At 39.5% G+C, this 11882-nt stretch overlaps 2 protein-coding genes across 6 annotated transcripts in view; both read left to right on the top strand.

The window, feature by feature from the left end:
• LOC138404778 (uncharacterized) overlaps nucleotides 1-11882 on the top strand; it is a 218962-nt gene that overhangs the window by 78393 nt on the left and 128687 nt on the right. The gene's annotated exons all lie outside the window — the stretch shown is intronic.
• LOC117997239 (MYND-type zinc finger-containing chromatin reader ZMYND8-like) overlaps nucleotides 1-11882 on the top strand; it is a 29457-nt gene that overhangs the window by 430 nt on the left and 17145 nt on the right. For 3 of the 5 annotated variants that reach the window (XM_069509744.1, XM_069509746.1, XM_069509747.1), the window contains exons 2-11: nucleotides 65-2155; nucleotides 2904-3136; nucleotides 3693-3777; nucleotides 6427-6613; nucleotides 7727-7897; nucleotides 8930-9105; nucleotides 9455-9565; nucleotides 9642-9772; nucleotides 9845-9937; nucleotides 10006-11534. In XM_069509744.1, the coding sequence (XP_069365845.1) occupies nucleotides 68-2155; nucleotides 2904-3136; nucleotides 3693-3777; nucleotides 6427-6613; nucleotides 7727-7897; nucleotides 8930-9105; nucleotides 9455-9565; nucleotides 9642-9772; nucleotides 9845-9937; nucleotides 10006-11534 (4804 nt within the window). In that variant the 5' untranslated portion in view covers nucleotides 65-67. The remainder of the gene's footprint in view (nucleotides 1-64; nucleotides 2156-2903; nucleotides 3137-3692; nucleotides 3778-6426; nucleotides 6614-7726; nucleotides 7898-8929; nucleotides 9106-9454; nucleotides 9566-9641; nucleotides 9773-9844; nucleotides 9938-10005; nucleotides 11535-11882) is intronic. The other 2 variants (XM_069509745.1, XM_034985478.2) reach the window with 1 other exon arrangement.

Below are 11882 nucleotides of genomic sequence, written 5' to 3'. Positions count from 1 at the left end.
CATTCAGTCAGCATTTTTATTCAAGTTCATAGCTCATATTAGTGACTAGGTATTTTTTGTTTAGGTCATGGAGGAAAATTCTGAGCATCATGTGGGCACCGACGTGTCCTCGACCACAAGTGCTGTGCCTGACACTCAGCAGGCGACAGGGATACATGGAAATCTTGAGACGGTTATAGTTGTTGAAGAGGTTAAGGAGGAAGATTTAAACAGCTATGGTACTCCAGAGTCTTCACCAACTAAGTCTAAAGATGCACCGGAGGCTGTGGCAACATCTATACCTTCCCCCGAAAAGGATCAGTCCAAGAAAATAGTCATTTCTTCAAATAAGGAAGTTAGGATAGTTTACTTTAATAAACAAAGGGCACCAACAAAGTCAGCGGAGGTAAATTGTACACTAACTGAGTCAGAGCAGGACCAAAAGATACCTACACTTTCTGGACACATGCAGAAGTCCTTACTAAAATTAGACCAGGCACAAAAAATTCCTATAAAGTTAGTGCAAGTCCAAAAGACACCTAAAAAGTTTGAGTACATGCAAAAGACCCTAAATATGTCTGAATCAGTGCAAAAGACACCTCCAATATCTGAGCAAATACAAGAGCAATTACAAAAGAAACTAGTTGAGTCAAACCAGATGCCAAAAACTTCACTTATAGTTGAGCAAGTGCCTAAAAAGTTGGATCTGGTGCAAAAAATGCAGATTGATTCAGAATGCCCAAAAAAGCTTGGTCAAATAACTTCACCACCTAAATCAGATCAGATGCCTAAGTCACAACCTGAGTCAGATCAGGTGCCGAATTCACCACCTAAGTCAGATCAGGTTCCTAAGTCACCACCAAAGCCAGAGCAGGTGACTAAGTCACCACCTAAGTCAGGCCAGGTGCCTAAGTCACCACCTAAGTTAGATCAGGTGCCTCAGTCACCACCTAAGTTAGATCAGGTGTCTAAGACAGATCAGGTGCCTAAGTCACATCCCAACTTAGATCAGGTACCTAAATCACCACCTAAGTCAGATCAGGAGCCTGAGTCACCACCTAAAGCAGTTCAGGTGCCTAAGTCATCACCTAAATCAGTTGAGATGCCTAAGACTCTACCTAAGTCAGGGCAGATGATAAAAACACCTTCAGAGCAGGTTCAAAAGAAATTGGATCAAGTATTGGAGACACCAAAAAATTCAGATCAGATACAAAACACATCAACTAAATCTGAGCAGGTGCAAACGACAATGTCTGTATATAAGAAGGTGGATGAAGCAGAGAAAATTGTAGGACAGAAGACACCAATAAAGTCTTCTGTTAAGTCATTAGAGCAACAGAAGTCTAAAGATATTATAGATATATCAGACGATGAAGTTATTGACCACAAAGAAATGCCAGAATCAGTTTCAAAACCTACAAAAGAATCAAACCAAATTAAGGAATTGGCTAAAGAACAAGAACAATCTAAGGAAACTTCTGGAAAACATGATCTGAATAAATCTGACTCCCACACAAACAAATCAGAAAAATCTTCAATCAAAGATAAATCCCCAAAAAAAGAATCTCTAGACAAACAAAACTCAAGTATGGATTGTTCTGATAATGCAGAACTAATAAAGGATTCTACTGACAAAGTCAAAGGAAATAAAAAGGATGAGAAAAAAGAAGATGGAGTATCTCCCACTGCAATAGATATTTGTGAAAAATCTAATGACTCACAATCAGAGATGAACTCTGATATATCTGAAAAAGACCACAATAAAAGTATAAGCAGAGAACTCAAATCCCTTCTCAGGTCGGCCAAAGATTCTAAGATTATTAGTGAATGTACACAACTGACGAGTAAAACTAGGAAGTCCAGAGCAGCCACAGATAGTAATAACACAAGCTTAAATGCTTCTGTGGAGGCAGATAAAATACAAAATGTGCGACGTAGCAGTATCAACTCACAGAAGAGCAATTGTAGTGGGAAATCAGAGAAGGCTACTAAAAGATCAATGCGGTCCCAGAACCCAGAATTTGTAAATAAGGTAAAACAATTCCTGAACTCTGTAACAGGGAAGAATCAAAAGGGTGATGATGAAGAAGAGGTTGATAATAGGAAGAAAGACAGTGAAAGCTCATCTCCATCACCAAAAAAGAAGAAACTGACAGAATCCCAGCAACCAGAAGTTGTGAGTATTTTTAACCCAGCCAGAAGCAACATAACCTTTTTGACACAAATATTTAAATTCCAAGTAAAATGAAAAATAATTTTAGGAAACTACTTAGAAAGATACTTCAGTTTGATCCAATTAAACATTTGCCAGACACTTAGTGTGATGGCAACCCTCTGCCAGACACCTTTAAAGTTTAATAAATTATTACCATTTAAGGGTGTCTGGCAGGGGTTTCCACGACACTAAATGTCTGGCAATGCTTGACGTGATTTCTAGTACTATTCGAAAAAAAAATTAAAAATTTTTACTTTATACATACTTTGACATAAGATTTTTTACACTTTTATTACCTGTGTAATGTAACTTACCACCATGACTCAAACAAACATCCAAACAAACGTTCCTCCTAGTGTTGGGGACGATATGCAGAGAAACTTTCAGCTTTTATAAAATAAGAAAGGTTTGGCACGCGCTGGCTCTTAGACCATAGGGTTTTCTACCTGATATCGCCGCCGACTTGATTAAGTTAAAATGAATATTGTAATATGTAAATGACCAGGCAGGCAGACAGAATACTACAACCTTTTTTGTATATTTGAAAATAAAAATCAATAGTCAAATGTTATTTTGCAAATGGTTCTTTATTTGACATATTGAAGACATGTTGATTTACAATGTTTAAAGTAATTAATGTTTAATTTGTTACAATTATTCATTATTATCTCCAATTAATTCCTATTATAATGTTTTTTGTAATCCATAGACTGAAGAACAAAATAGAAGGCTCCGTTCAGACTTGTACTGTTGGCGATGCCACTGGGCGGTGGAGCAAGCTGCCAACGATAAAGGTCATCCTCCATTGCAATGCACAGTGTGCCCGAGAACCTTCCACTACAAGTGCCTGACAGGGACAGAGCGTAATAGAACAATGACCGTAAAGGGCTGGATCTGTACGGAATGCATGAACGTGTTGCATGCTGAATCTTCAGAGACTCAGTAAGTTTTCACATTTTACACTTTAAAAGCTGTTATAGCCTAAAACTATATTATATTTAGTTGAAATTGTCAATATATAAAACTTTTCAGACTATTCATTACCATTTCTAGTTAAAAATCTAGTTAGGTTCTCAAAATGACTTGAAAAAAAATATATATGTAATATAAAATCCAACATCTAAGAGGGTAAAATAGGGGTTTGAAATTTGTGTAGTCCACGCGGACGAAGTCGCGGGCGTAAGCTTAATAAAAAGCAATGATGAGTACCTACTAGGTCGGGACGCGATTTTTTTATAAAAATAAAAATTGCGGTCAAACGAGCAGCTGCGGCGGGTCACCCGATGTTAAGTGATTACCGTCCGCCACCCATGAACATTTGCAGCACCAGAGCAACCGCCAATGCGGTTGTCTAGAAGATGCCTATTCTCTCTTGCATTGAAGGTATTTAGGATAACGTGGCAGGAAGCTCGGCCGCCGTACATACTGAAGACTATACATACTATATCATCCAGTTGACACATTTTAACTCTATTGAATGCCTAATTCTTGCTTCCAGATCTCTCGCTATGAAGAAGCTCAACCATCCCCGTCTGTGTGAGCTGCTGCAATATGCTTGGGATCGGATGGTGGATCTTAACGGGGTAAATATGTTGCTTTAATATCAAATATGCCTTATTTATTAGCTTGTATGGTCTGCGACAGCTCGAGATGGCAATCGGGGTATGAGGCGAGGGGACGCCCGTGCGGGGCGTCCCCTCGCCTCATACCTGCACGTCACTTGCGCTCGCCCGCACCAGGTAAGCGCGGGGGTGTGTGGGTGTGCGGGCGCTCCCTCCCTGATTGCCATTTCGACCTGTTGCGTAATATAGGTACTTACTAGTATCTAATTGTTTTTGTTATTTACAACATTCAGTGTCATGTTGACAATAACTTTACATGAATGTAAATAAGTAGGTTATGTACCTAGTTTTAGTGTTTCGAAACTAGTGCAAAAGTATGTGAACTTAACCTTTACCTATGCATGTAATTCGTAAATCAACATCTTTGAAGGTTATGTCACAGACTGGCGAAAACCTTCGATTACCGTACAGTTTATGAAAAATTAAAAAAGATGACCTATTTCACTATTTCAGCAAAGAAAAGATCATACTTCTGTATACTTAGCAAATATAAAAATATGAAACAACATTATATTTGTATCTATATTAGTGTGTAAGTGTAATTTTAATAGTTAATTTTTAAAAGGTAAGTTAGGTCCACGTTAGGTCAGTTATATAACACCAAAGATGTAATGATAACTGACGTGATAAAATAATGATATAAGTATAAAGTATATTTATTTTAAGTTGGTACATCTTGCTTTTCTTGTCACGACAAAATGGCCGCCAGTCGCCATATTAAAACGAGCGATGTTCTGACTATTATCACAGTCTATTGTGTAGGTATACGTCATACCTACATTACGGTAGTTATTACATTAAATAGTTTTCGTTCGTATAAAATACTATTTATTACATTTCCATTCAAAAAGAACAAATGAGTTTCCCATTCCTTCATTCATTCATCTCCCAAAAGGAAAAGTTTAATTAGGTGTAAAATGAACTATCGTCCAGATAAAGCTGATTTTAAACTACGGGATATAAATTATATTATTGACGCTCCCAACATTCGTACCAATTTTTACTCTAAAAATTGGTACGAATGTTGGGAACGCCAATATTGATCGGACTATAATATAATTTATATTCCGTAGTTTGAAAAATAAGCTCGACAGTACAATAGGTAGACATCTTTTAATCGTACATAACGCAAAGCAGCGCGGCGTTGCGAATGAATCTATAAATTATATACTTTCACCAGATGTAAATGTAACAATGTAACAAATCGCATAATACGTGCTAAAGACAAAAGTATGCGATACGAAACGCAAGTCGCAAACGCGTCGGTCGGTTAGGTGAAATGACCTTGCTACTTATCTGTAGGCAGTGGCAGGGACCGACATCTCCCCTCCCTTTCTCACGCGGAATAATCGATACGGACGCGTCGCTATCGCCGTCTCGTTCTGTGCTAATAATAAACGATTCACGTAGAACGGTGTGTTATGCTAGTTCTATATTTCTCAGCCCGGGCCTCGGTATTTGTCATGCCTGCCTATAAGCATAATATAGGAACTATCGAATTATCTCGTTTACAATGCGAGTGTGTGTGTACCATGTCTGTACCCACTACACTCAAAGCAATAACTTTTCGAATGATAAATATAATTGCAGAGCAAATTCAAATATACCTAACTAGCTTCTGCCCGCGGCTTCGCCCGCGTGGCCTACAGGAAACAAATGGCATTTTTTTTCAGAAACAAACATTATAACATCAGGACGCGCACCCTGAACAGTACCGAATAACACAATATATAACCTTCCAACCCCCATTTCATCCCTTTAGGGAGGGATTTTCTCATAGTCGTTTCTTAGCTGACACCTAACCTCAAGAAAAAACCTACTTTCCAAATTTCAAGTTAATAATATCTATAATTAAAACTTTCCCATACAAACTTTCATCCCCTATTTTACCACCCTTATGGGCCAATTTTCCAAAAATCCTGAAACACGTATTTCTTCATTTGTGACCGAGAACCCAAATACCAATTTTCATGCAAATAACTTGAAAAATGACGGACTTTCATACAAACTTTCATCCCCCATTTAACCCCCTTAGGGGTGGAATTTCAAAAAATCCTTTATTAATGGATACCTACTCTTTACAAAGAATGGACCCTCCAAATTTCATGTCTTATGGACCAGCGGTTTAGGCTGTGCGTTGATATACATATAGGTCAGTCAGTCAGTCAGTCAGGACTTTGAATTTTATATACATAGATATTTAATGTACACACATTTATATGATAAAAAAACCGGCCAAGTGCGTGTCAGACTTGCGCACTGAGGGTTCCGTACTGCAGTCGTATTTTTTCGACTTTGCACGATAAATCAAAAACTATTATGCATAAAATAAATAAAAATCTATTTTAGAATGCACAAAATTCGTAGATTGTACAAAAAGGGCATAAAACGAGCCATTTTATTCGAGATCGGCGATGGCAGATATTTAAGCCGAGAATAAAATGAGTTTTATGACCGAATTATAACACAGTTATCTCAACGACAGAGAGAGCGCTCTACAAATTTGATATCTCCTTCTAAAGGTCGATGTACATTACTTTCGGCCGCGTACTGTACTTGTTTTGCACGAACTATACCTATCGATTACAATTATTTTGTACTCTCTTATAGGTGGAACCATTCATGAACCCGGTGGATAGAACCGCCTTCCCGGACTACGACAAGTACGTCGTTCATCCGATGGACCTCTCCTTGATGAAGAAGAACTTATCACAACTCAAGTACGGCAGCACCGAGGCGTTCCTAGCCGACGCGCAGTGGATTCTCCACAACAGCATCATATTTAACACATGTATGAGTATGTTATTTTTATACAGATTTATTGTAGGCCTAGCGACTGCTAGCCGCTTGGCTCGGCGACAATCTAAATCCTTTATTCCCCTGCTAGCTGATCCCCGCGACTTAGGTTTTTAAAAATTCCGTAGGAACCCTGTGATTTTCCGGAATAAAAAGTGGCAACAGTACAAAAAATCACGTCGATCCGTTGCTCCGTTGCGACGTGATTGAAGAAGAAACCAACAAACAAACTCACTTTAAAGAATATTAGCTTTGTTAATTATGACGAATATTCCCCGTTTTCCAACTAAGCGAAAAGCTTGTGCTAGGAGTAGGTACGACAATAGTGCAACGGGTGGGGGTTTGAACCGGCAAACTTTTAGAATTCAGTCCGCTCCTTAACCATTGAGCTATTGACGCTCTGTATCCCAACTGCCGACCGACAGCGCGTTTACCGTGCAGGTTCACCCTGTATACCCCTATCAAAACTACACCCGGACTTCGCAGTTGATCGGCAGTTGTGTCAAACGCGGTCGAACTGCATTCCAACTACTACTACATGACCCACTAGATTACAACATGGAGTTATTCAAGGGGCGAACTCCTCTGGTGGTGCTGCAATTAATGTTCATGGGCGGTGGTAATCATTTAACCTCACGTGGAACCACCTGCTCCTTTGCTCGCTATTGGGCTATTGGGTATTTTCCTACTTTTGAATTTGATAAATATTGTTACTTTATTATAAACTAGGATAAAAATAATGCCGTACGTTTTAAAAAATATTAAAATCCAACAAAGATTTACGAAGTTACAGGCATTTTAATTTTGGAGTGGGAGGGTCTTCTATCCCTTTCTCGCAAAACGAAAATTTGTATGAAACCGCACGAAGGTACTATGGCATTAGTAAGGTGTGACGTCAAAATGCTATATCGCTATCTCTAGTATAATCAGAAATATTTAAATGCTTATAACTTTTTTGTTATTTGATCGATTTAATTAGTTTTCTCAGTTTACGTCATTATTTTTATCCTAGTTTATAATCTAGTCTATAATAAAGTAATAAAAAATTGGAGTCAAACACCCAATTTTATGTTAAAAAATTCTGTCCCTTAGAGATATTTTATGTTATTTCCAGTGCAATCCAAACTAACCGCCGGGGCCCGCGCGTTGGTACGCTCATGTCGATCGGAGATGGGTGAAATAGAAGCCTGTCCGGAATGCTACGCGGCGGCCCACGCGCGACGTCTCACGTGGTTCACCGATGTGTGCTCCACACCCCATATACTGCTGTGGGCCAAACTTAAAGGTAAGTAATGTTATAAAGGCTTCATCATCATCATGATCGACCCATCGCCGGCTCACTACAGAGCACGGGTCTCCTCTCAGAGTGAGAAGGGTTTTGGCCATAGTCTACCACGCTGGTCATGTGCGGATTGGTAGACTTCACACACCTTTGAGAACATCATGGAGAACTCCCAAGCATGCAGGTTTCCTCACGATGTTTTCCTTCACCGTTAAAGCAATTTAATTATTTAAAACGCACATAACTCTGAAAAGTTAGAGGTGCGTGCCCGGGATCGAACCCCCGACCTACGATTAGAAGGCGGACGTCCTAACCGCTTGGCTATCACAGCTTTTCAGCATATCACAGCTTATAAAGGCTTAGGAACAACATAAAATCTGCAGACTTTGATATAGACAGACATTTATGAGGTAAACTAACATATTGGCTTAAGGAAGTTATACAAAAATCTGTCTTATTGTCGTGGCCAGCCTAAGTTTTATCCCTCACTCTCATTCTCAACTTAAAAGTAAAATACATGAGTGTAAAGAAACTTTATGGAAGACTTGTTTTTGGGATTGTTAAACTAGACGATGCCCGTGACTTCGTCCGCATAGATTTAGATTTTTAAAATTCCCGTGGTAATGCTTTTGATGTCCTGGAAAATTGGCCTATTCGCTTGGATTAAGGTTTTTAAAAATCGCGTGGAATCTTCGATTTTCTGGAACCAAAAGTAGCCTATGTCCTTCCCTGGGATGAAAGCTACATCTGTACCTTTCTTCAAAATTAGATGGGCCGTAAAAGCCGATAGACTGACACACTATCGTATTTGTATAATGCGCAAAAGCTTAATAAGGCACGCGATATAGCGTTCCGGATTCTGGTACGATGCTGTGTAGAAACCAGATGGATTTGATAAAAACTAACTATACCTACCATACAATGCGCCCTCAAGGTTAGCCCGTTTCTATCTTAGAATGCATCTCCACTAACCACCCGGTGACATTACAGTCAAGGTTTAACTTGTATCTGAATTTAAAAAAAATGGTTTTTCAGGTTTCCCGTACTGGCCAGCGAAAGGCATGTCCGTGAACAGCCAGGGGCTGGTCGATGTGAGGTTCTTCGGTGCTCACGACCGAGCGTGGGTGCCCGCGAGGGATTGCTTCCTCTATTGCCAGAAGGATCCGAACAATTTTAAAGCCAAACGTATGGATATATTGGAAAGCATGCAGGTATTTTATAATTTCCGGCATCAGTTTTCCCCTCCACTTTTAATATAGGTATAGTTCGCGCCAATTAAATAGTCGTCCCTGAACTTAACCGCAAGACGCGTCGCTATAGCATTTTTTAGGCGTCAGTGGGATGCGTGACGTAAAGTAGCGGAACACACCAGCCCGCGCGTCGTGTCGCACCCCGCGTTCGCCATCTGCATTAGTGTGAGTGCTACATCTGTAAACATTACACGAGCGCGTGGAACAATACCTGCACGAGCTCGCACTCAGATCGTAGGTCAGACGCGATTGTTTAACTGCCGGGAACTATCAAAATTATGAATATATTAAATTTTTTTCTCTCTTTCAGGAGGCGGAGGATCACATTCGTAATATATCGCGAAAGTATGGAAAATTCGTTTATCCAGCTTTTAAGACACCATTCGATCCAACCAAATTAACAGAACAGCTCAAAATGATGGTAAAGTAAATTGACAGCCATTACTTTTTAGTATTTTTTTGATTTATCATTGTAATAATTCTTTATCGTTATTTAGATCCCAGCCTTCGATGGAGAACTAAGTGCACTAGTAAAAGAAAAGCCGGCGACTTCGTCACCGAATGTCGTTAAAGATCGTCGTAAAAGTCGATCAAATTCGAAGAGTTCAAAAAATTCCGCGATCGAAGGGTAAGATGATGAATGTTATATGGTAAAATTGATGATATTTGAATCAGTCGTCTTATTTTTTGTCGGTTTTAGTGATGCTAGTGAAAACGACGAAGCGAAAACACCCCGAAAAATGGCCGATGGTACAGCAATCGCTCGCGAGAAAGATGACGTTTCTATTGAAAAGTAAGTAATAAAATATAGTTATGCCTGTATGTAAATGTTTTAAATAAACTACTGTTACTATTTTACAGAAGTACACCTATGGAGATTGACGATCAAAGTGTACAGAATAAAGAGAAAGATTCTGCAAGAAAACGTCGTAGATCCGGTCTCGAAGAGGCTGTCATAACAATCATCAATACCAGCTCTAGCGATAAAAGGAAAAAAATTGAAAACGAAAAAGTAAAAGATGATAAGAAAGCTGAAAGTACACAAGAAAATAGCAAAAAGCCTGAAGGAACAACAACATCAGAAACGACGACGTCCAATAATAACAAAAATGAAAAAACAGTTGAAAAAGCAAATAATAAAGTAAATGAAGTAAAGTTACCAACAACACCCACGGTTAACAAGGAAGTAGATAAAGAAGTTCCAACTAAAAAAGTAGAAAAGACACAAGCTGTCACATCAACACCTGTTAAGACAACCCCAAAAGTCAAACCAATTAAAACCAGCACACCAAAAGAAAAAGAAGAAAAAAAAACGACAGCTAAGCAAAAAACTATAAAACCAGATAAGCCATCTCAAATTGAAAAGGAAAAGCAAGATGAATCAATTCTCAAATCACGAAGGCGGAGTAAGTCAAGAAATCGATCGCTCAATAGCAGCCAAGTTGAAAAAGAAGAAAATACTGCCGAAAAGAAGAGTGATAAAGATACTGTATCGAATGATAGTACAAATGATAAAATTAAAGAGACCACTATTCCATCTAAGGATAAAGCAACTGAAGCAGAGAAGCCTATTGAAAAAGTGAACAAACCTAATACTAATGTAACAGATAATTCAAAATCTGTCAAAGATAGATTACAGTTCGATGATGATACAAGCTTGGCTGTAATAGCTCGCGAGTCTGCTAAGAAGAGCTTTACTGGGCTTCCAACGATAAGTAGCGTTCGAAGTCTCTCGACATCCGCGCAAAGTACTAGCACGATTACTAAAACAACTACAACTCCAAAGACTGTTGAAGTGACGGTATCTGCGCATTGCGCGTTAAATGTGTTTACGCCGACGAGCACAGATAACGTCCGTAATATGAAGGAAGCAGTGGACAAACTGCAGAAGTTGAGAAATGAGACTGACAAACCACTAGTGGGTAGGGTCGGTGTTCGGTCGTTTGCTAGGATGACGTCACCGCCAGCACCCCCAGCGAACCCCGCCGATACTGTAGAAATAGAGGTTAAGTCGGAACCAATAGATTTCGACGACGCATATCGGCAAGTCGAAAAAATGGATTTAATGAGATCGTTAACCTTGCAGCCGGTAAATACGGCCACATCGGCGAGTTTACGCGATGTGAGAATTAACAAAGTGGTCGTTGCGCCTTTGAATCGAAAAGGTGTTACGAAAACAACTGAAGTCCGAATAAGAGCGAGGAAAACTTTCCCTACACCGAGAAAAGATGCAAACGATGGCCGGTCGGAGTTGAACGGAAAGAATACCATGGTGTATATCCCGATACAGCCGCCGACGACGCAGGCGCCGACACAGAGACCGCCCCGTCCCATTACTATCAATGGAGTTAACTCGCAGACCATTAGACCTCAAGCACAAACTAGTATAGGTAATTTTTTTTTATTTTATGCAATAATATCTAAATATATAAAAGGAAAAGGTGACTGACTGACTGACTGATCTATCAACGCACAGTTCAAACTACTGGATGGATCAGTAGGCATCCACTAAGAAAGTATTTTTGAAAATTCAACCCGGGGAAAATCCGGTACGGGATTAATTCCGCAGTGCGCGCACTTCTGTGCAGACACAGATTTTGCGAAAAAAAACGTACGGAAATTTACCGTGGTGCGCGCTAGCTCTTAGTGGTCGACATCCAACCTACTCCTTCGAAACGTTTTTGTTTAACGTGATACGAATTACTAAGGTGGGAATACGCATCAGCCATACATGTTTC

The sequence above is a fragment of the Maniola hyperantus genome, chromosome 4 (genome assembly GCF_902806685.2).
Source record: "Maniola hyperantus chromosome 4, iAphHyp1.2, whole genome shotgun sequence".
In the NCBI taxonomy this organism is placed as follows: domain Eukaryota; kingdom Metazoa; phylum Arthropoda; class Insecta; order Lepidoptera; family Nymphalidae; genus Maniola; species Maniola hyperantus.
This window is presented reverse-complemented; position numbering and strand designations above follow the sequence as displayed.